Genomic DNA, 25,529 nt, shown 5'->3' with positions numbered 1-25,529 from the left:
CTAGGCCTGCTGGCTGCTGAGTTTGACTCCGGTTAAGCTGCTATGCATTGGCTCAGCGACCCCATCTGCCATGTTGTCAAACTGCTCTCCGTCCTCACTGTCAATTGTGCTATTTTGCCACTCGATCTGTGTGTTAGACAAGCGCTCATCATTTTCAGATGCGTTTTTCCACTGTGACTGGTCCTTGGACCAAAATCCTTCAACTTTTCCATAGGAACTATTCTTCCACTTCAACTGCTCTCTGTCACCTTGCAAGGTAGCCTTTTTTTTGGCAGCTGGCTTACTGCTCCTTGCATCTTCACTCTGGGAAGACTCATCGGACCAGGTACCTGGTTTGATTTCGCAGGCGTTGTCCTCAAAGTCTGAGCCTTGTTGGGAACCAGGCCCACTCTCACATGGGGAAGCTCCATCTTTCCACTCAACAACGTCATCTTGATCAACATCACTATCAGAAGAATCATGCATTAGTTTGGTTGGTTCCTCAGTCAAATGAACAGTTTCATATTTTGAATTATTCTCCTCTTTTTGGTCTAGTTTCTCCTCAGCTTCTAAAGCATCCTCAGAAATTACTTTCGGTATGTGTTCCTCTGGGTTTTCATTAGGGAGTTTAGACTCAACTTCAAAAACAGGGTCAAAAGGACTGCCGCTTCCATTGGATTCTTCTTCTAAATTTTCAAAACTGTCTGAGGAACTCTCGTCTTCTTTTCCAAGGTTGAGCTTTTTGTCAGCAGTTTTACTAGCATTGACTCTAGAATCTTTCTCATCATGATTTTCAAATAGCCACTCGGCATCAAAATCCATTTCATGCTTGACTTTATTTAATTCTTTCATGTTAAACCCCAGCAACACACCAGGCTTGTACTTTTCACAATCGCGGACACACTTCTTCCTCTTGTTGCTAAAATGGGACGCAATGTCACTCTTCCACAGCCATAAACTAGCTGCCAGCTTCTCGATTTCTCTCCTGGTGGGATAGGGCTGCTTGTTGAAATACTTTGTTAGAAAGCTTTTCCTGGCTTCATAAGAATCATCTTCGTGACCCTTTGGATCTAACGCTAAAACGACAGGCTCTTCGGGCTTTTCTTCGAAGAAAGCAGGTGAATCTGCATCCTCATCTAGCTTTCGCTTTTTCAGCAGCGGAAACTCCATTTGCTCATAAGTGCGCTTCACAGGTGCCAGGCCTGGTGACTGATTAAGCCGAGAAGGGGCGTTGGTCTTATCCTGGCCATTTTGGGTCTTTCCGACACCCCTGCAGTGTACTAGATGCAATGTGATAGTCGAGGCGGTCATGTTGCTGGTGTATACACCAAGGCAATGGATGCATTTGTAGGTGAGCTTTTTCTCCACTGGGTGAACTGTCTGAATAACTTGGTGTCTCTCTCGTAAATGATGTGCAAGTGCATCAGATATGGGTCCTTTTAGGATTGAAAAGCAAAGTGGGCAAAGGGTTTTCCCAACATCTTTTTTATAGGGCACTGCAGCTTGAGGTGAACTTTTGACAGGAATATCTGCCTTTTCCTGGACTTTTGGCTGTGGTTTTGGAGGGACCGGTGGGGTATTTTGGGCATGGTAAGCAACAGATTCAGCCGGGGCATCTCTCAGGTTGTATGTAGTTACAAGCAGATGGATGTTAGTGTGACTACCCTGCTGCAGTGTCAAATCAAAACTCAAAGTGGAATCCGTCTTAGGTCCCATTTCTTCATCAATATGAACCAAGCGCATGTGTGCAGCCATCTTTTCCACGTCGTTGAAAGTTGACCGGCAGTATGGACAAGACAGACCGTGAATTAACATATGGTTGAGCAGGGTATCAGTGGGCAGGTACCGATTACAGTAGAGACATTTGCTAGTAAAATTGTGTATTTTCATGATGTAGTTGGCGACAGCTGGGACCTTCTCAGCTTTATGTTCCTTTTCGAAGTGTACACTATAGACATTTTCAGGAAAAAGCTCATTGCAGATTGTACATATTTTCCATTTTTGGGTTGAGGAAGTATTGGTTGGGGGTGGGCCTGTGGCAGCCGCAGTGGGTTTGGAACTGGACTGGCCTAACACTCTGGGTGCCTGTGACTGGGAGAGGGAAGGAGACTTTAACTGGCCCGATGAGAGAGAAGAGGCATTAGCAGACTGCAGGGAGTATCTTGCAGGGGCCTGGGACCTCTGCTCTGACCCAAGCCCGTAAGATCTTCCATTTCCACTGGGAAGTAACTGCTTCACAGACTGAGACTGCTGAGGAATAGAGACTGGTGCATTGCCACTGAGACCCAGCCTCACTGACTGGCCAACACCATAGCCCTGGCCCACAGATTTGACTCCGTAGTTGTTCTGTGGAAGGTGAACATTGGACATCATATTGACTCCCGTAGAATTCAAGTTAGGCTTTGGTATCGAGAGTCGATTCACCATCTGCTGTGATGGTAAAGAGCGGACGTTTCCGGAAGCAAGGGAGCTAATTCTTGGTGAGAGTCCCATGGCCTTCTTCTCTTGAGGTTTGGGAGCAATCAGCATCAAGGGTTTGGCCCTGGGAACCACAACATTCGTGTGCCCAATCATGGCAGTGACCTGGTAACCTATGCGTTCGTGGTCTTCAATGACATGCTGTACCAAAGCTTCATAGGACTTAGGCATGAAAAGGCATCGCTTGCAGTGAATACTACCCTCTTCCCGGGCATTTGAGCCCAAGGGGACTGCACCATTGAGCGATTTTTCGCCTGCCTTTGCTATATAAGGTGCTGCCACATGTTGAAAATGTTCCCTGTAAATGTGCTTCCTGACGATCTCATAGAGAGGGTCTCGGTAAGTGCACTTCTTACAGTAATAAACAGCCTGCTCCACACTGTCAGCCTGCTTAGGTTTAAGGCCATCGTTTTTGTTTTTATCTTTGAAAGTGCTGAGGCTGCTACTTGGTGCGCTGGCATTGGGAGCATGAAATATTTTAATGTGTGTTTCCAAAGTCTTTTTGTCTGCATTGAAAGTACAGTAGGGGCAATTAAGAAGAATCCTATTTTCAAAGTCTTCACTATGGACATTCCGGAAATGACTTTTGTAGGCAGAGAAGAATTTTGAGGAAAATGGACAAGCACTGCAGCAGAAAGGTTTTGTCCGATAGTCCTAAGGAAGACACAAAAACTGGAATCAGAATGCCATTTCAGATAGGCAATGACAGAGTCTACAGTTGTCCTCAGACATTCCCCAGGACGTAATTTTGAGAACAAAACTCTGTATGGAATGCATTGATTTCAGTATAATGTTTTTTCCCCGTTTGGCAGTAGTGTTAATTAATTATTAAGTACTTTCATTTGGGCTGCACAGTGTAAATCAGAAACTCAATGTCACTTTCTTAGTGTTTAGAAAATACCAGTCACACTTACTGATTTGGTTTCAGACAAATGGCTTCAAAATAAACATTTTATAGCTAGAAATGTAATGATATATGAAATAATTTTCACTCAGTGAATCAGGAAGCTAATAAAGGCTCTGGATTTATTAGACAGCAAAATTCAGGACCCCAGAGTGTTACATGGCAATTAGATAATTATTAAGTATGAGAGGTATACCTTTTATCCTTACTACCACAGGGAAAAAACCCCACATCTTGCGAAAAATCTCACATTATCTCTCTGGAGTAGAGTGTAGCGTCACTCAGATTTCACTGCTGATCAAAACACCCACTGCTCTGAAAAGTCCGCTTTCTTCTACAATCCTTGCTGTTCCTTCTCAAACAAGAGAGCAGCTTCAAAAGAGCTAAATGAAGCGACAGCTGCTTTGATGAAAATTAAGCAGCTAAATACAAATTTCCTGTAGAAGGCAAGGCATGTGCGGCATTCTATTACAGAATATATATACGGGGATCAAAGAGCAACTCTCAGAATTCTGAGCATTAACTTTTGTGCTGTTGGTCTCTTGATGGAGACAAGTTAAACACATGATTGGAAATCCAGTTCTTTTTCAGACACTGGTTTGAACCAAAATGAAACACTGTTTTCCTTAAAGCTCAACCTTTCTTTCCTGGTTTGGGATTCTAAAAATGGAACTAAGGAAAATGATGCATTCCCACTGTAAAGCGTCCATGTGTTGAGAGACACTGCTAAATACCTTCTCCTGGGGTATAAGAAAGGAAGCAGAGAACTATGTACTACAGTCCTGAGGCAAAAGTATCAATTCCCTACCCCAAGTTTGTTCCAGTAGAGGAACAAAACTATGAACACTATGGGAGTCCTGGTGGTACTGTAGAATCAACATTAGATTGATAACCACAAGGTCAGCAGTTCAAACCCACTAGCCACTCTTCAGAACCAACTCCACGGCCCTTAATGGTAACATCTGAATTGACCATCACTTCTCCTGATAGAAAGGAAACGCCACTTATATAAAAACCCTATCTTTGCCACATCTTCATCGAGTGACATTTGGTACCTCTGACTATTAATACGGTTTTTAATTTGTGAAAAATGTAAAAATCTCTCACAACTGCCATCCCCCAGAGTCCTGTAAGCCTACCCTCCTCCCTCCTCCCAGCATGCTGGCTCTGGCCCCTCACAGACAGAGGGGCAACATCAGATTAAGCAGAAAAGAGCAGCCCACATTTCTGTTGAAAAAACCAAACAGCAGAGAAAAATGATGGAAACCTGGATAAACTGAATGTTGGGAGAGAAAACTTTGAAAATGAAAGAGCTAAAGTATTTGGAAAATGGGAACGTTGATGTACAACTGACTTCAGCGCTTTTTATAAGTAAAATTTTTTTCTTCTTATATGCTGGAAGTTTTAGTCCAATGACAGAAAATAAAAGGGTTTTCCCAACCACTTAGAAAAATATGACACACAACAATTTTGACATTTGTCCAGTTTAGACGGTTGGGATGCATCACTAAGAAAGGCGTATAGCAGAACTTGGGCATTCCAAGAATGCTGCCATACAGGGAAGTCTGCTGTGCTACTTACCTGGTTTTTTGTAAGTGAAGGGTCCCATAGTCCTACATCCTCCCATGTAGTGTTTTTCAAATAAAAGTCATTAGGTTCAAACTGTTTAAAATCCTAGAAAACAGTGAAAGAAGTTTACAAAAGCACAGTAGAATCACCTCTAGCCCAAGCTCGCACACAAACCCTACCACTTAACCAGGGCTTGGGAGAGACCCAGAATAAACCACCCTATGCAAAACACAGTTAGGAGTGATAAGGCTCTGAGGAATTACAAAAAAAAGCATATGGAAGTTGCAGTGAATATTTTATTTCAACCAAACATTTCCCTGATGGTCAACCAGGTTTCCAAGGAAACCACTGGGAGTCTTAAATAAGTAAAAACCAGTTGTGTGTTTATACTAAAGCACTTTTCATTAGAATACAGCAACTCAGCAGTTACAGAACTGAAATATATGTGAGATTGCAATGTCCACTTCTAGCACTACAGACCCGGCTTTTCTGTAGTGGGGAAGGGGTAGAAAACTTCGGATTTTTAAACCTAAAAAGAAAGCAAAAGAATCTACACAAAAAAAGCAAGCAGTATGATTGTTAATTTATACGCTTATATACAATCTAATGGCCCCTTTCTCCAAAGACTAGGAAGACAAAAGTGCAAAGTGTTGGGGTAAAATTTCCCTCCACTTATAAAGTGCTTAGAGCCTGAGTGGGAAATCCAAGTACACGTTATCTCCAAAGTATATAATGGGCTTATTAGTGTAAGAACAAATCAAACGCAGGATAGAAAAGGTCCCCTCCTGAAGCGTTCCTGTGAAGATGACCCTGCTGAGTGTGGCGCTGAATGGAACACTTCAACTGGGCAGATGTACTGAACTTGCGGGATAGGAGAGGGGCTACTTCTACACTGGGGCCACAGAACCAGAGAAACCCACTGTGAAGAAGCTACAGTCTTCATGCTATACCGCTGGACTACATTTGTGAGGCGCAGGCAAACAAACTCTACTGCACAATGGCATCTGCTTTTAAACTTACAATTCTACCCACTGACCAAACACCCACTATGTACAAAACACTGTAGTAGGTGCTAGGGGAACATTAGACTGAACAAGGTAGAGATGGTCCCCCGACAGTCAAACTTAGAGGCTCATGGGGGACAACAGTTAAAAACTTCTTTTCAATACAAGGCTTTGTGTGACCAGCTCACCATAAGACCTGGAGGAATGAATGAGATCTGAAGAGGAGAGGCCAATGCCCCAGCTAGCTATCTCTATCCCATGGGATGCTCTAAGGCTCAGAGAATAAAAAAGCTAGAAAAAACAGGCTGGGAAGTCTAAACTCATATACAAGGGGAAGACAATACTCTAGGATGGGTTCAAAGAGCCAACAAATGCTCCATTCCCAAGGAAAGAGAGAGTAAGCAGCCAACTTCCATGTATGCCTCACCGTCAGCTAGATCCACCACAACACTGCAGCTTGGGAGCCGGACAGCCCTCCCTTGTCACTTACTCAGCGGTGTGATCCTGGACCCATTTCTTCATTGATCAATTGGAAATAAAGAATTCCTACATCCTCCTCCCAAGGGCTACTGAAGGGTTAATTTAGAGACAATTTTACAGCACTTAGTGCAGTGTCTGACACACACAGGTTGTCATTCAAAGGTAGCTGCTTTTGTTTTAGGACGCAAAGATGAACAAGTCCAGCTACTGAGAAAGCTCTGGTGAAGCTAATGCTGTCGTTAAATTCAGAATCCCACCCTAAGAATTAACCATCTAGACCACTGATGCAAAGTAAGGGATCAGAGCTGAGTCATGTTAAAATAAAAAAATGACATGCTACTTACTTCTATATGTTCTTTACAGTATTCCAACCCAATGTCACTAAGTATTTTTTTCACAGTTTTCCGGGCTTTTCTTAAACTGCCAAGATTGTTGACAGGAAGTTGGAACATAGTTTCTAGTGGGGGGAAAAAAATTTAAATCAAGTCAAAACATGTACAACGGGTAATATTTACTAAATCCACTAATGGTAGGATCGATCACAAACCCTTGCCCAGACTGACCAAAAAAAAAAGGTATATAAAATATTATCTAGTATGCCCTGAATGTAAAATATATGCTGCTCCCTAATCTTTGCTATTTTTAACAGGAAGTTTTTTGCTATGACAAGACTATGACCCAACTAATCTGGCACAATTCTGATGGATTTGACTTTTGAAAAATCAGTTCCAGGATGAACTCAAAAGTTGAGAATTGGGAACCAATACCGACCAAATAATGTGAGTGCTCCTCTCGTCATGATGGTTAAGTTTCCGAAAATAAGAAAAATGCCTACCATACTGGTATTCCCACCCAAGTTTGGGTGCCAGGAAAAAAAACCTTTTCCTTGTCTGGGAATGGTCCTGTACATTGCTATGGTATTCTTAAAGAAATATCCTAAACACTCTCCAAACTACAAACACTAATGGGCATGTAAGTCACCCGCGTCAGCACCACACCTAACACAGGCAACTCACTTCTGGTCATGAGATGAATACTGAGTAGGAGAAAACTCTGCAATTGGCACCAGAGCAAATTAACAACTGTTAGAGCCATTACTAAAACAAAGATTAACGGGAATCCTTTGGAAAAATGAAAAGCCTCCATGTGTAAGGGAAGTGAAATTTAGATCCACATTCCCAAGTTCTTTACAAACAACAGTGTGTGTTTTTGGAAGCTGAGAATATGTATTTCCTCCATTATGTGAATGATACATAAACGCTTCCTATAAATAGAGTAAGAAATCATACAACTTAAATCTAAACAAACTTTTTTTTTTCCCAGGACACAAACCAAACCCCATAGTCGTCAATTTTGTCTCCTAGAGAACCTAGAGACCCGAGTAGAACTGTTGCTAGGGTTTCCCACCCTGTAAATCTATACAGAAGCAGACTGCCACATCTTTCTTTGTGGAGTGGCTGGTGGGTTTGAACCACCAAGTTTGCAGTTAGCAGGCCACTGCCTAACCCACTATAAACCACCAGGGCTCCTTGAAGGTCATAAAATAGTTCTAGTAACCAAAACCAAAAGCCAAAGCACCAGATAGTGAAGTTGAATGCATGCAAACCTGGCTGTTCCTCTAATACCATTCCCATTGAGACACCATAATCATGTAAGGTCAAGTTATCCAAGTGACCAAACATAACAAATGGCAACAACAGAAAAGGAAAAAGAGAAGCCTGCCAACGCAGGAATACATCTAGAGATTCTGAATCTCCATATGATAATACATCTTAGAAGTCTCAAACTATTGTGTATGAAGTACCAGAGCTAAACTGGGACCAAGAGAGAAATGCATTTCAGCGAACTACCACCAGACTTCTCACACTGAGGAAAGACAGCCTCCAAAATAGAGGGGCAGTGACTCTGGTACCGTCTGCCTCCTCTACTGTCTACATTAGAAATTAGAATTTGCTTCTGATATATTTAATGTGCATCCAAGGCTATATCAATTTTTCTTTGTGGAAATTTTATTGCCAATTTAAAAAATGTCTTTTTGATGGTTTTAAATTAGGAAAAAAAAAGTCAATTGTTTAATAAAACGGGTTTCCACAAACCAGGTCTTTTAGAGTCATCTGATAGAAAAACATTAAAGTATTACAGGCAAACTCTGAAGAGATCAGGCACCAGAATGGATGCCCAAAGACACCCAAGTCTCTGAAGCAACACGCTGCTTCTGTATTCATTTCATAAACTCTCTATGGGTCCGAATCCAGCAGCTCTTTGGAACACTCCAAGTGAATCCTCTTCCTACCACTTCACTTCAGAAGCAGAGATAAACCCAGAAAGCAGGCATTCTTGGTTTCCCCCATCTCCTACCTGGTAAGAGTTCAGCATCTCAGCAAAATGAGATACAAAGCTCAGTCATCACTGAGGCTACCAACTAGAAAATATCCAGGGGAAGTCATAAACTGGAGCGCAGGGATAAAGGAAAACCCACTCTCCTATGGAAAACATCAGGAGATCTGAGTGCTAACCAAGACATCGTTAAGAACTCCAGGCAAAAGCACCACAGTGCAGGGTCGGCAGCCAATTGAGCCACCGCAGTTCTGAACAAGTGGTATTTTAGCCATTCTCTTGAGTTTACATATTTACACCGAATTGGACAGGCCTTCATGGAATCAACTTGATGGCAGTGGTTAATACTGACACTACTTATTGGAAAATGCTGTGCAAGGAAAGGGTTCCGTCTATGCTCAGCAACTAGGAAGCGTCCATATTAAACTTTACATGGATAGATGAATGTTCCGAGTTAGGATTACAGCAATTCTATAATTTGTCCTTGTTCCTGCTGAAGGAGGTGACCTGGATGCTTGTTTCTGGAGGCCATTTCCAAGAGTTTGTCCATTTGGAGCTAGAGTAACACATTCACATGTGTTAGCAAATTCAAGAGAATTCACAAAGATTCTGCCAGTTTGTTTTTTTAATTCAACAGGCTCCCCAATTCAAAGGAGTCACTTTTTGTATATAGTTGAGCTTTTCTCTATACCCGAGTGAAGCCAAAGATTCCTTGAGACAAACTCTTTCGATCAAGTTTATTAATCAAGCTAGAATCTTCAGAAAAAGAGCATGGGGCCCACGTTTTCTCAGCTTACAGCTTGCAAGAAACGTTAAGGTTCAAGTTAATAGCTGGCTCCAGGGTTCATTCATGTAATTTAATTGTTTTATAGCATTTTCAAGAATTTCTTCTGGCCTCTTCCTCCATGGAATCTGAAATCTAGACAAAGTGCCCATGTAGAGGAATGGACTGACTTTCTTCCCCAATCTGCTCCCTCAATGGTAATTCTTTCCCATCCTCCTTGGCTATCTAGATGACCACTTCGGGCAGGTCAGAACTGTTACCACAAAACCAAGGAACGCTCTGCGCTCCCTTCAGTCAACCCTGGAACCTCTCACAGCTCAACATAACCCATTTAATGGAAACGAACCACTGTTCTTATGTTCATCAATCACTCTCTGAGCACCTACACTGTGCAAGGGCAAAATCCTTCCGTTTAAAAAAGCATCCATTCTAGAAGGTGGGGTCCACAGCACAGAGCAGCTTCAGTCATTACCTAACAACTTCCTCTTGGAACTGCCCTACTGCCCTAGCCCTCCTGGTGTGCTATTACATCAATGTGTATGACTGAGGCTGGCCAATAAGAGTATTCCACCTCGTAACACTACGATTAGTAGAGATGGACATGTGGTCCAAGGAGGGGTGATAGTGATGCTGAAAATGTTGAGTCGGGAGCTGTAACCACAAGGAGAAAGCAGAGGGATGAAGACTTCAATGTTTGCTCATGTCATTATTCTTTCCCCTGCTATATGATGAACTACAATTAAATTATCAATTTTTGAGAATGACCTAAGTTTACTGAATGATTTACCTACACTTCTTTCTGTATCAAAGGACTCCTGGTGGCGCAGCAGTTAAGCATTCAGTGGGAAAAAGATTTGGCAGTCTGCTTTCATAAAGATTACAGCCTTGGAAACCCTATGGGACAGTTACACTCCGAATCGACTTGCTAGCAAAGGATTTGATTTGGTTTTGGCTTCCTGTATCCATTTCTGCAAATTACAGTCACACCTACTCATTAGGGTCCTAGTTACACTTCTACTCACGTGCTTCTTAGAAAGCAAGCATCAGAGGAATGAAACAAAAATATTACATCTGTAGCCTAAAGCTACAAATGAATTAAAACCATATAAAGACTGATCAAATGCATACCACCCTCTCCTTTTACCACAAGCAAAATTATTCCTTTACTTCAGATACCAAAAAGGTTAAGTAAAGGTAGATAGACCCGACTAATAAGGAAATAATAACCTATCTATAGGCTGAATCTGAACTGGGAAAGGGGGAGGGGCATGAGGATGCAACAACAATACTTGTGAACTTTTATTTAGCCATAGAGGTCATTAACTGAGAAATCTAATTATAATCATTTATGAAACAGTGTTGTTGTTAGGTGCCACTGAGTTGGTTCTGACTCATAGTGATCGTATGCACAACAGAATGAAAACACTGCCTGGCCCTGCATCCTCCTCCTAATTGTTATGTTTGAGCCCACTGTTGTAGCCACTGTGTCACTCCATCTCCTGAAGGGGCCTCCTTTTTTGCTGACCCTCTACTTTACCAAGGACTGGTTCTCCTTCTGATCACATGTCCAAAATACTTGAGATGAGTCTCACCATCCTCACTTCCAAGGAGCATTCTGGCTGTACTTCTTCCAAGACAGGTTTGTTCCTTCTTCTGGCAGTCCATGGTATAAATTCTTTGCCAATACAATAGCTCTGCCCAAAGCCCTGGGTCTAGTCAGAAGAGTGCACTTGGCTCTTCTGGGTTAGGAAGACAGAAGGGGACTCCAGGCCCTTCTGATGGCAGTGCTAGGTCAGCAGGCTCAAGGCAAGGCTTGCAGGACCTGACTGTACACAGTCAATGTGGGTTGTCTACGGTAGTACCTCTGCAAAGCTACCAGATCAAGGATGGCACCATATAGTCCCTATAATTAGGGGCAGAAGACAAGCAGAAAAAGCATTTACTTAGGCAAGGGTCAATAGAACTGTGCCACTGGAAAGTTAAAAATAAATAAGTAAATAAACAAACAAAATCCCATCTTAAACCTTTGACCAGACACAAATAATCAGCCAGGAGAAAAAAACTTCCAAATCAAACCTATCCACATTAAGTTTTTTAGCGACTACAAGCATCAATCCAGTAAGGCATTTTCAACATAAAAATCTTCAGATTAAAAATATACATTATTTAATAATTTCCTCAAATCCCTGGTAAGAGCATACTGGATTGGTTCGCTATGCTATCAAAGACAGCAGTAAGTATGACAGTGACTTAGTTCCCATTGACTGCAGGTACACCTGCTACTCTCTGATATTTGGGAACCAAAATCTGTAGCCAGAGCAACAACTAATGTCATCAGTTATAATACTAATACAAATCTACATGTTTCATAACAAACACATTTCTACTACTACACTGACAGTAGCCAAGGATGGGTACTGCTCCCTCTGTATAGCACCTAACAGAGCTGCTTAGACTGAACCAGGTCTTCAAACTTTTAAAAAATGAAGTAGAGCTGCGTGGGTTGAAAGGGATAGAGGCAGCGTCTCTTTGAAATAAAAGCTAAGCCCTTGATGTAAACTTACGCCAAGGTGGCAGCTGAAATGTAGAATCTGAGCCTAGTGGTCAACCAATGGTAAACCAACCAAAGCATGACGCTCGAGGGTTCCACCACAAGTCCAATAAAGAGTCTACTCAAAAACTCCCTGAAATAAAGCTGCAGTCTGACCAGAATACAAAGTTATAAGAAGCCCACGGTAAGCCTAAAGGATCAATATATAATGTTTTTACCTTGATGTTGTATTTTTAACATTTCTACATTCAAGCTATAAATAAAAATACAATCTCGCTGGAAATAGCTTTTACCTGGAGGAGATTATTAAAAAAAAGAAAAAAAAAAAAAAAAAGAAACCTAGACATGATGCCATTACTAATGAAATAAAGTGATATCTGTATCTACTATGATAATAAAAATTAGAAGAGGTTCAAATTATAATTTCATTTTTGGTAACATCAACACAAATTAATATGCAAAAATACAGAGTTGTTTCTGTCCCGCTTAACTCAAAACCGAGCACTTCAATTAACACCAAGACACAAGCATTTACATAAGATCTTATAATCCACAGAGGGGTTAAACAGATTTTTAAAGTTTCTTTAGACCACTGATCTAACTAAAGAATGTTAAATTATGCTGGCAGTTTCCTAAATGGGACAAGACATTTTGCAAAGACTCCAATTAACAGAACCAAAGTGTCAGTCAAGAACTTCACTGCTATGATGCCAGGACTGTAATTCGAAACAAAAAAACCCCGCAAATCTTGTGATGTCTTTGTAGAAACAACTGGAATCCATCAAGATTAAAACTACTACGAAAACATCAGTCTCATATTTATGTACCATCTTGTCTACTACCTTCCCCTCAGCAATGTAACAGCATTAACTGAGTAAACTTCAGTCATTGTCAAGTCCTCTGTTCCTTTTTATAACAATCTTTGACTATCCTGGAATCTACAATGAAAATGGTAGACAAAGATGTATTTGTTGTAAAGGATGTGTCACTAAGTTCTACAGTGACACTAACTCAGTAGTTAGTGAGTCGGGCTACCTGGGGCCCAGTTTCAGGCTGGAAGCAATCACCCTAACTCAGTCTTCCAACACACAGCCCTCAACAGAACCTCATCTTTCACTCTCTTATGTTGTCAAGTGCCGCCAATTCAGTTCCTACTCATAGTGACCCTGTACAGTGTTTACGAAGGTTTGAACCACTGACCTTTCAGTTAGCAGGCAAGTGCTTATCCTTCAATGCCACACCAAGACTTTCAAGTATCAGAGGCTTTTATAAGGGAAAAAAAAAAAAAAAGGAGCAACTCTACCAGTGTCTGTCTACCCACCTTCCAATCCAAAATACAAGAGAACACGTAATTATCTAAGAGCAGTGTAGTGGATTATGATCTGGGCTGCTAACTGAAATGAAAGGTCAGCAGTTCGAATCTACCAGTTGCACCTCTGGAGGAAGATGAGACTTTCTGATCCCGTAAAGAACCCTATAAAGGAGTTGGAACAGACTCCATGGCATATCACCATCATCACCCAGGGGCAGAATGTTCTCCTAGAGTAGGCAATATTGCTGTGTAGCATATCTGAAGGAATAAAAGTTTCATCTCCCTAGAAAATGTACAGTAGTGTTGAGGTTAAAGGGGTGGTGGTGGTGGTGGATACACTAAGGAAGTCAAGAGGATTAGGAAGAGAAAGCACTTGGTGAATGACAGCAAACTTGTACCAAAGTTAAATTTGAATAGTGAGCATCAACTGTCACTTAGGATAATCATGTTGTTTAGTACCATGGAGTCGGTTCCGACTCCTAGTGATCCCTGCACAGGGTTTCCAAGGCTGCAAATCTTTACAGGAGCAGAAAGCCTCATCTTCCTCCCGCGGAACAGCTGGTAGTTTCAAACTGCCAACCTTGAGGTTAGCAGCCTGATTTGTAATCATGTTAGAATACTGTTAATGAGGACAAAGCAGCAGGCAGAATATGTATTCTCATTTGGTTTCTTCCATATATAACTACTATCTACATTGGACTTCTACTGTTTTCCCAATTTGATGATGATGATAATCATATTCAGAGTTTCAAACACAAAATTGCCAATTGCGTCCACTTTAAGAAATAAAACAAATAGCCCCACCCATTTCCTTTACCTTTTAATCCACATCATTTTTACAAAATTCTGCATTTAACAGTTTATATTCCTCATAGAATACCTTCCATAATAATGAGTATATTTATCTAGACATGGTTACCTTATACAAGTGTCTGGTGATTGAAATATACTGTCATTTTTCTATAAACAATGTATAAATTTCATCTATAAAAAAGCCTGCTCTAAGAGACCAGTTAACTCTGCCTGGTCCCCTCTAGTGAGAGGAACTGGAAAATCCCACCAGGCCACTACTCAATGTACACTGTAAAGTCTCCGTTCTCAAGTTGACTCTTTACAGTGCTTTTAAACTCGCCTGTTACACTTAGTACAGCCATCAGAGGTCTAATTCCTTAGCCACGTAAGAGCCTTTCAAGTTTTAAGACACCTGCCCCAAAGTCTTTCTCCATTTTCCAAGTTAATCAAACGTAGTTCACCATTCTATCACCTCTGTTCTATTGCTCCAGTATGTCAATCTCTCTGGAGCTCAGAATGAACTGTTGTTTAGATGCAACACATCATTAGGAGGATAAAATGTATGATGACAACCCCTGTAATTCTGGGTATTATATTTTAAAATCAATGTTCCTGGAGTACATTTGTGTTGGTGGCAGCCACTTCACACAGGCCTAGCATCAACCACAGTCTTCTCTTTTTTAAAAATACATGCCACCCTTTTCAACATTAGCTGGCTCAAATGGTGAGAAGGAAAGATTTGTCTCATTGACTCTATGTTGGATCAGAAGGAACGATAGATCAACAGGCTTTCTGTATCTGACAACAAATGAGAAAGGACAAATGCCCAGTGCAGACCTTGACAGGAGACTGAGATTCATATTCAAAACCACAATGGAAATGGAAATTTGTTATAAAAAGCTGCACTTTGAATCACTGAAAGAATCTAAGGTTTGCTTAAATTTTTCTCATTGTACAGATCAGCACTGGCCACCTGGACACGGGCAGGCGGGGTCTCAGGCTGTATCTCAAGATCTAGGATGCAGTGCCCCTCCCATTCATTACCCATGGAGAGGAAGCTAGGGCCTTTCAAAAACAAAACCCCGCCAGAAAAACATCCCACCAGGTTCTATGACTTAAAAAAGAAAAGTCCAGCCAAACCAATTCAAGTAGTGATAGAAAGATTAAGAATATGCACACAACTCTGGTCACATGGCTCTATCACATCCAGAGAGGAAGTGAAACAAGAACTAGGCTCTGAGAACATTTGCCCCAAAGCATGCTTCCTATCACCATGGATGTCACTATAGTCACACAGGAAGGAATTCTATGTAAATCATAATGGAGAACCACCACCTGGCTTTCCTTAAATAACTTGTTATGAACAGCCTGCTCAGACCCTGTACAGAGTTTCCGAGGATCAGCTGGTAGATTTGAACCACAGACCTTGAAGTTATCCTTATCCTACCCTACAGTGCCATACCAGGACTCCTGGGAAATTAAAAAAAAAAAAAAGGACATCCACAAATAACCGTGCACATGGATGTATACGGAAGCAGTATTTATAATAGCCAATAAGTGAAAAATAACCAAATATTCCTCAAGTGATGAAAGGATAAACAAAATGTGGTACAGCCATACAATGGAATATTAAAAGTCAGCCATAATGCTTTGAGATGATGAAACTTTTCTACATGGACTGTGCTGACACTGTGCTAATGGTCTGACAGGTCTATGAATAATTGCTGGTATAGGATCAGCACTATCCCGTCAACCAAAAGCTACTTTCTGGAAATCCTACACAGGGTCACCATGAATCAGAAACGACTTGACTGCACTTACACCACCACTATCACATGGAGGACACCTGGTGTGGCTGCAAGGTTAGAGGTTCACACACCAGCCGTTCCTTGTAAACTCTACATAGGGTCGCTATGAGTAGGAACTCACTCCATGGCACCCAACAGCAACAACAAAGAATAAAATTAATTTACATGAAGGTGTTCAAAGACAATACCTGAGTTCATTCCTCCTTCCAGAATTTTAAGTAAATTTACTGTTGTTAACTTTTTAAAAAATAATTGGAATCATTCTACTTCATTGACTACTCTGGCAGCAAGATGGCTAATCGAGCATGAAAGTTTTTATAAGGTCCACTTCTGCTCACAGAAATCCTGTCTCCCAAGGGGGTGGGGGAGACAGCAAAAAAGGAAGAGGCAGGGGAAGAGTCTGTCTCACAGTTCAGAAAATGGACTTAAAAAAAAAAAAAAAATCTGCTTTTTCGGCTTTCCAATATGATAGATACTGGTGACAAATGGCTACTGAGCACTTGAAACGTGGCTTAGTCTGAACTGAGATCCATTAGTAGAAAATGTACTCTGGATATTTTGCTCTAATTATGAAAAAATACAATAAAATAGCTCAAATGTACCTTACAAGTGTTGGTTACATGTTGAAATGACAATACTTTAAAACTAAGTTAGTTTTAAAGTATAGCTACTAGAAATTTTAAAGCAACGGCAAAACAAGATAAGGTTTGCTTAAATTTTACCAGCACAGTGGTCTCGGTTCACAATCAGAGACAATTGAAATTGATTAATTTTTTAAAACTATAAATATTAAGGATCGAATACAATCCTCTTGAACTGGACAGATCCCTTAGACCATGTCCTGGATGGAACTTGGGAACGCTGAACATCTTTACAACATTCTAGACCATTTTGGACACTATTAAATAGAGTGACTCTATTATCTGTATCAATCTATGAATCAATCTGGGTAGCCTACAAGTTGTTAGAAGGCTTAGTCCACTCTTGTAGCCAATCTATTCCACACCAGGAACAGCATAATTAGGAGCGTATCACTTTTACGAAGTCAAAGATGCTAAAACTCACTAAATAACAGATTTAATCCATCTGGGGTTATATGAGGAGTTCAACTATTTTTGTTTCACAAAATCAAAATGATTTGAGAGCAGGTTGGGGTACAAAAAAGATCTGCACAGAATTCCCATGTATTAAATTTCAAAATCACCTTGTGTTTTTTCCCCATAAACACTTACAAGGAGCCCTTTAAAAAGTAACAACAAAAAACCCTTAATTTTAGTATTTCAAGCAAGTTTCATTTTCTTTTGTTAGTGTGACTCATTAGTAATAAATCAAAAATCTAATGGAAAACCAACAGCCAGGTTCATCACATTATCAATCACCAAAATTATATATTCATATTGTGACTTTAATCACTGCTGTGGGGGGAAGGACAGGGACAGACAGACGACATGCTTTAGGGAATACTGAGCTTTTGCTAAAGGTTAACAGAAAACTTCAGGAACATTTCATGGTTAATGTCACTGAACTGCACGTGTACAGACTGTTGAAACCAGCAAATGTTCCGTTATTTATGTATTTAGCAACTATTTTGAGGCTGGCGTAGAACCAGACAGTGTTTCGGTCTGGGTATTCATTTAACAGCAATTTCCCAGTTTTGACTGCTGGACTCAACAGAATCCTTAAAACATGTAAGACTAGAGTTTCATCTTATTACTCAAGAGAAAGCAGGCACCATAAAATTAAGGGCCTTGCCTGTACTTTTCTTACTTTTTCGAGCATTTAGATCAGTGCCTGGCGTACATCAGGCACCCAGGAAAGACTGAATCAACAGTCCCTGCCTACACCCACAAAAGGGGAGAGTTCATTCTCAGCGAGGAGGAGGGGCGCGGGCCTGATGCAGCACCCACTATAAAAGACCTGTGGGTGCAGTCCCACAGGCAGGAAACTAAGGCGTTCTAGGAACTACTGCACAGTCAGAATGGTGGCTAAGCCAAACTTCTGGGTAATAAAGAATGACAAGGTTGGGGACAGGATGGAGGACCTCCAGTATGAAGTTAAGAGTCTTATGTGGCACTAAGGAGATGCTGCAGACATCAGGAGGAGAGAATTAATGATTACAATGACACTTTAAGATGATTAACTTGGTTGTGTTCTGCAGGTCCCATTAAGGCAGGCTGGATGAAGCCAACAGACTAGTATGCCAAACCTAGTCAACTGTTTAAAGCAAAACCATTCCAGACTTATCTGCAAGGTCTGAGACACCACCAGCACCTTAGGTATAAGGAGTAAGGAAGACGAAAAGAAAGGTTCAAGGGTTAAGTCTAAATCAAAATTTGTGTTTTCTAGTAAGACTGTATTATTTTAATGGACAAATATTCATCCACAAGGAAAAACTTTTACTGTGTATTATCACACTTCTGTAACAATGGATAGGGTGAGACAGTAAAGCTTTCCTTTGCCTGAAAGAAAAATAAATAGTAAGATGTAGTGACTAAGAATACAAGCCCAGAGCTGAACAGATCTGTGTTTAAATCTTGGCTCTGCCTTTATCATCTTTGCAACCCTGAAATTGCTACTTCACTTGTTAAAGTCCTGCTTCCTTTGGGTTAACCAGAAGGATACTAGTGCATTGTTCATATGTCAGGATTAAATGAGATGATGCAAGCTAATGCTTAAAACCGGTATCATTACCTCAAATTAGAAAAGCCACTGGAATAATTTCTTTGGAAATCATGAGTTCATATCCGAACGTAACCCTTTAAGACTGTAGTTGCCATGACAACATCTGTTCTTACACACACAATGTGCATTTATACTTAAGATAGGATACACACAGTAGTATTTCTATACAATACTTTGACCCACAACAAACCTAGGTGACTTACAGTCACAAAGAAACACAAAGGTGTCATCTAGATTATGCACCTTTTTTTAAAAATGTGGCCTCCCCTCTTTTAAAGACATGTCTGGACAGAAACAGCAGTGCCTATCCCTGGAAACTGCCACCATGTACTGCTGCGACTCTGAGTCCTAGCTGGGATCTGCTCTCTAGACCACCAATGGAATCACTGGTTTTCAGGCTGAGCTCCTCAGATCCTGCTAGGTTGTGTGCATGGGTGGAGGGAAAGATGATGCCTGAAGTCACCATAGAAAGCTTGTAAGTCTGTCTTCTGCCTATAACTGATTGGAATACCTAAAATGGGACTACAACGTGCCCAGTGAAGGAGGCTTCCTATGGAACCTCTGCAATACATAAGACTATAGGTAGAAGCCTAAACCACATCCAGATCTCCAGAGATGGAAAATTCCCACTTGAAAGAAAAAGCAGACCAACCTCGAGTGGCTAGAAGAACAGGAGAGACTTCTTGAAAGAAAGACCTACAGGAAAAATATAAAACAACATAGGTAGACCAACTGTTACTACAAGAACAAGCAACTTGCTTGCCCAGGAAACATCAAGGCAAGTGGTGGGGTCCCCTCAGTGCAAACCCCCTTCCAAGACTAAGACTCAATGGGAATACACGCTCTGATCGGTGACCACGCGTGACACCGATAAGGGGAAGTGAGGGAAAAACAGCAATGAAGCGGTGAGCTAAGCCCTACAATGTTCAATAGACTTCTGTGAACCCAGGTGAAGACCTGGTTGGCCAGCAGTGTGACAAGACCTAGGGACTCTTGGGCCCAGAGTCAGAGACACAGCCACAGAGCCCAGAGTCAGTGACATAGCCACAGAGGACTAGAGCGGAGAGTGAAGCGTCCAGCTGATAAGAAGAGAGGGCAAATGCACAAGAACACCCACACTTGCAGATAATACCCACTTATCCTGGCTTCAGTGACTGCATGATCAGAGCTCACCCAGAAGTAAAAAGAAGAGGGAAAAAAAAAATCTCCAGTGAGTAGTATTCAATCTGACTAGGTGGGGCTGATGCAATGAAATGCAGGTGGGTCTCTGGTGATACAATAGTGAATAATTGTTATCAGGACTGATTGTGAGGGTCGGAAATGTTAAGGTAGACGTTTTATAGCAAGGAGGGGAGTGAGTCACTTTTCAATCTAGGAGCGGAGGTCCCTAGGACCATCAAGGGAGAAGAGCAGAGAGCGGGACCCAGAGAAGCAGTGATGCCTGAGATGGAGCCAGAGATGATGACATGGAGCGAGGAGCAGCTGGAGACTTTAGATCCAGAGAGGGAGATCCAAATCTGGCACCCTCCCCATGCATCACATCAATTTTTATTTGGGAAAAAAAAAAAAAGGGGGGGGGGGGGGGGGGGGGGGGTCTTTTAAAAAAAAAAAAAAAAGAGCAAGTATGCGTGTATCAATCTAGATTTAGGGAGTGTTCACTGCAAGTAGGTACTGCCCGATCCTGGGAAACGAACTGCTTACAAAGAACTCCGTAGGCTCAGAAGTGCTATCAACATAGATGGACAATCTGGCTTAAGAAAATATGAAAAAGGGTTATGAATTTCTGTCAAGTTGTATCAAAACTACTCAGAAATAAATTCCCCTGAGTAATACTAAATGTAATTTTTTTCATTCTTGAACAATAGAATTTATTTAAATGTTTTCAAGTTTATAAACAAACTTTCTCCTCGGGTCAAGGCTGAAGCAACAGCAGTTTTTAATGAAGCACTCTTGTAGCAGGTCTGGCCACTTGTTGGCTCAATCCTTACACTTTCCCTAGAGAAATTTTATTTGCATTATTATTATTTTTTTGTATAACTGACCTCGAGCCAGGATTCTGAGCACTCCCTACATTATTATTAGTACATCAGCATCCTCAGTTCACTTTTTCAAAAGAAAACTGGCCAATTTTAAATTTACAATTAATGCACCATTTTAATAAATCCCAATATATTGCCACTGGACATGAGTTTCCTCAAATATGCCAGGTTACAAGAGACCACTCACACAGGAGTCAGCTCCTACCAGGAGAAAATTCTAAGGGAAGGACAGGCCACCTCAAGCTCTTAAATGGAGTAGAGATTTCAGATTAAAAAACAATCCACAGGGCAAAAGCTAGCAACTATCTAAGCAAAATAGCTGCTTAGAAGTGAAACGAACAAGACAGCTCAAAGATGAAACATCCGGAAAAGCAAGAAGGGGCATAAACTTTTAAAAATCTTCTTCTATAGGGAATTTCAAACCAGACCTGGGAACTCATCTGAGTACCATCAGTACAGTAAGTAGATACTCTCCTGCTGGGGGTGTGGCCAATGTCTTTAATCCCATTAAAGCCTATTGTTAAGTGCCCTCGAATTGGTTCCAACCCATTGTGACCCTGTATAGAGTTTCTGAGGAGCTGCTAGTTAGCTTTAACAACTGACTTTGCAGTTCAAAGGGCTTTGCAGTCTGGAACCTTAACCCACAGCACCACACCAGGATTCCAATAAAGCCTTTTAGGATCCCTGGATTTAGGCAACACACCAGTGCATTTTGGCTTGATCCCTGCTGAGAACTTGCATTTCCACAAGACCGGGGTGGGTGTGGGGGTTTGTTAAAATGTAGATTCTGATTCAGAGTTCTGGGGTTGAAGAGTCTCAGCAGGGGTTGAACCAGAATGAACCGGTTTGAAGCCCTGCTAGGAAGAAGCTATTGTTTAGTGCTGTTGGATGTTCTAACAGAGACCCTGTACTGGGTTTCTGAGGAGCAGCTGGTGGGTTTGAACTGCGAGCCCGTTTGCAGTAAACTGCTTATCCTACAGAGCCATGTTGGGAAGTTTGGTTGCATTCACCGCATTCTTCACTAGCCAAACAGCTGACAGGAGCTACGCAAGGCCCTCCCTGTGCTAAGGCCTGGGAAGCAGCCTAGGATTAGAACTCAGATCTTCAGACACAGTCTGTGGTTCACTTCATCAATGCACCATTCCAAGTGCCTAGATTTCCCTACTTGTTAAACACGGACAGTCCAGAGAGAACAAAGAATGGTTTATAAAAGAGGCTGGAAAATGAAATGAGCAAGCCATCAACATTATTTTATAATACCACAAAGACCAGCAAGGGAGCCTTTAGACTTACAGCTTGTCCTTAATTAAAGGCATCACCCAAGTCACAGAAGCGACACATAAAACAATCCACAGCTGAGCGACTCATTACAAATCTATACCCTTACTGGTGTCGGTATTAGGATAGGATAAGCAGAGACTAAAGCCTCCTTTAGATTACAGGCCTGTTTGTAAATTACATCTTCCACTGTTCAGAGGAGTCTTCTAGTAAATGCTACCCTAAGTCTTCTACATGCTCCTCTTTCCAAAAGTTTATTTATGGAATGCTGTTTAAATTCTTGAGAGGTTCCAGGATTTCTCTAGCTGCCACCCAGGAACTAAGCTGGGGAGCATTAATACCAGAGCAGCTTGAGTGTGCGTCTTAAAGAACTTGGAAAGACAGGGGGCAGCAGACTCATACAAGGAGACAGATTCCAGGAAACCCAGAAGAGACACTACAAGAATTTTGCGTGTTGTTGTACGCTATTTGAGTAACAAAGTGCACCGCCAATCAAGATGGTCGCTTTAAAAAGTTGGATCCTATTTTTATTTTTAACTTATCTAGGGACCTCTGGTGGCGTACTGGTGATGTGTCAGGCTGCTAACCTCAAGGTCAGCAGTTCGAAACTACCAGCTGTTTAGGGGGAGCAAGAGGAGGCTTTCTGCTCCTGTACAGATTTACAGCCTCTGAAACCCTATGCAGGGGTGTTATGAGTTGGAACATACTCCACGACTCACCTCTCTCTATGTCCATACCCCTTCACATCAAGCATCCCATTTTTCAAAGCATGGTAATATACACAAGAGCCTTTTTTGTATTAAGCAGAATATGGATTCTCACTTAAGCTCATGCCCAAACTGGCAGATATTAAAGGTATGTTTGTTATAAGTAAACCAAAAGACAGTTAAATGTATTATGACGTTGAGACACTGAGAGAGCATAATCATCCTTCTCTCATTTTCTAAACAGATCAGACAAAAAGGAAAACACACAATGAAGACCCTCATGCTGGGCAAAAAAAAAAACGGATGGCATTATCTCATTGAGTGTTTTAGCAATCTAGGTGAAAAGTGTCAATGTATACACACACAGCTCTGCCCCCCGCCTGGCAGCTTCTTACTTTCAAAATACCAATTTAGTGTGGGAGTTGGAGTGTCCAGGTTTCCAAATAACATAAAAGCTATAAATGAGGTTAGCAAAATGACTTAAACCCACAAGCACTGGAAAAATAGGGGATGAAAAACTGTTAAGTTCACTGATGTTGATACCAAATGCTGGATATTTAACTACCATCGAGTTGCTCACCTAAGGAAGCCGAAGTTCTATTAAGGTATACGCCATGCCATTAGGGCAAGGAAATGAAAGGTAAACTTTCATTGAAAGTATTTTACGTTTCGAAGATGTAATGGACTTTTTAAAGTGAAAAATCCATTGGAAGACTCAGGTTGAACAAGTAGTTTATTGCACAACACTCTCATGGGCACATGTAAGCCACAAATTGACTTCCAATGGTACAAAATGAAAAATGTCAACATTTTCATATTTTAACGTAATTTTCAAGGTTATTTCATTGAGATTTATGTAGGTTATTTAAATAGTGTATAATTCGGACGTATTCTTTCCAGAATTTAAATGCATTGTCCTACACCACTTCTCTAATGTTTGGGGTTTCTTATTTATATTTAATAATGGGAAGACAATTTCTATCTCTAAAAACCTGACTAAATTCTATGTGTATGCACCCATACAAACGTACACGCATACCCCAACTAGCGGAATCTGTCTGTTATAACGTCTACAATTCTGTCCCGTGAATGATTCTGAAAAGAAACACTTGTGCTTAAATTTTAAAGTTTTAATTTTACTTCTTTCCCTCTATACAAGTACTGAACTTTCCCTTCTTTTATAACAAAAAGTTATTTTCCTTAGTAAATAGTACTTTCCACAATTATACTTGTATATAATCATAATTTATCAACCCACACATTGCCAAGTATTTTCAAATACCAAATAGTTATTCTCAAAAGTAATTATATAGAAAGCAACAGTGTAACAGTCTATCCTATACCCCTATGCTTTCAGTTAGCAAATATAAATATGTATTTTATAATAAAAATGTTTACTTGATTAAAAGCCTAACGTCTGGGCATTTGCAAGTGGTGCTAAATCTGTCAACAAGCTGAAGCTTTATTTTTCATATAAATAATATCAAAATTTTTCCTACACTCTGGTTTAAGAAAGGTATTTAGGCGAAACAAATCACAATGGGTACTTTAAAACTGATGACTTCCAGGATAGGCAGAGTCAGGAGTCTGACAACTTCACAGCCCCATTTTCTATATAGATTTCAGGAGACTGTGAAACCACCTATATCAATGATTTCAGAGACTATGCAACCCCAAAACCAAGATGTATTTAGTTCCATTATGTACAGCAGCCTCTAGTAAGGGATAGTAGATACTTTAAAACCCACAGTTTGTAAATCCTAGCCATCAGGGCCAAGTTTTTCACTCCTCTTCCACTTTTGAAGTGTCAAAAAAAATAAGAAAATCTTTGAGACAACAGAAAATATGCTTTCTAAGAGTTCATGTTTTCCTGTGTGTGTGTGTGTGCATATCAGGGTAGAGTAGGGGGATGGTTATTCCCACTAAGGACACCAATTAATACTACATCTAATTTATAATTCACTAAATCACACAAAAGCACTCTCATAAACTTCAATACATCCTCAAACAGTTGTATTCAAATTACTCATTTTAAAAACTTGTGTAGCTGTCTGTGTATCACAGATCAAATATGGGTCAGAATTAATTTAACAAATATTATACAGTATTTTTAAACGAAAAAAGTAATACCAACTAGATTAAACATCTGATTTTTAACTACTAAATACATGCCAGGTCTCTAATGAAATACCTGAACCAATCTGCCATCCATCCAAGTTTAAAAACTGCATGAAAATGCTACTTGGTAGCAAATGCCCAGAGAATTCTCTTGTAAGCATTAACTGGTTAGCTTTGTATCAAAGAGTAGCCCATTCCGTTTCCCATAAATTTATCTTGATGGATCTACATGAGATATGAAATGAAGTCTCTAAAAGTACTCTTAAGTATCAACACTGGTCAACCTTTAGTAGCAAGACAAGTTCATGGAAAGGTCTGTTCTGGGCAGCTCTTGAGACTGGTCTAATCCAAATAATGGTGAGTACTTAACGTACTTTATACATAAGATGGAAGACTGTAAATGATTAAAACAATATCATCAACAGAAAGTATTTCTCTTAAAACCGTATTAAGTCATTTTTCCATTCTAGAAGTCTACGGTGCCAGCCAGTTCTAAGCAGCTTGCTTGAGGAATGTGGTGGCTAGGTTGGAATTTTGGAAGTGTGGGCTTTGGTGGTGACCAAGAAGAAAGAAGTCTCTGGCTTCCATGTTGCTGTAGTTCTTCCCCCATCCCTCCAAAAAGGAATATACCCACCGGTGTGAACTGACAATGTGGTCCAAAAGGCAAGGCAGGAAACGGAGTCCAGATCCTCAAAATGGTAGTACAG

At 40.8% G+C, this 25,529-nt stretch overlaps 1 protein-coding gene across 1 annotated transcript; it reads right to left on the bottom strand.

Annotated features, from left to right (window-relative positions):
* Nucleotides 1–25,529, bottom strand: ADNP (activity-dependent neuroprotector homeobox). Its single transcript, XM_006839182.1, has 4 exons — nt 25,457–25,529; nt 6,759–6,871; nt 4,943–5,035; nt 1–3,111 (listed from the first exon to the last, which is right to left on the bottom strand). The coding sequence occupies exons 2-4, from the start codon at nt 6,864–6,866 to the stop codon at nt 1–3; spliced, it is 3,312 nt and encodes a 1,103-aa protein (XP_006839245.1). The 5' UTR covers nt 6,867–6,871; nt 25,457–25,529.

Source organism: Chrysochloris asiatica, unplaced genomic scaffold (assembly GCF_000296735.1).
Source record: "Chrysochloris asiatica unplaced genomic scaffold, ChrAsi1.0 scaffold00023, whole genome shotgun sequence".
NCBI classification, from domain to species: domain Eukaryota; kingdom Metazoa; phylum Chordata; class Mammalia; order Afrosoricida; family Chrysochloridae; genus Chrysochloris; species Chrysochloris asiatica.
Note: the sequence above shows the minus strand (reverse complement) of the source record. Positions and strands in the feature narration are given on the sequence as shown.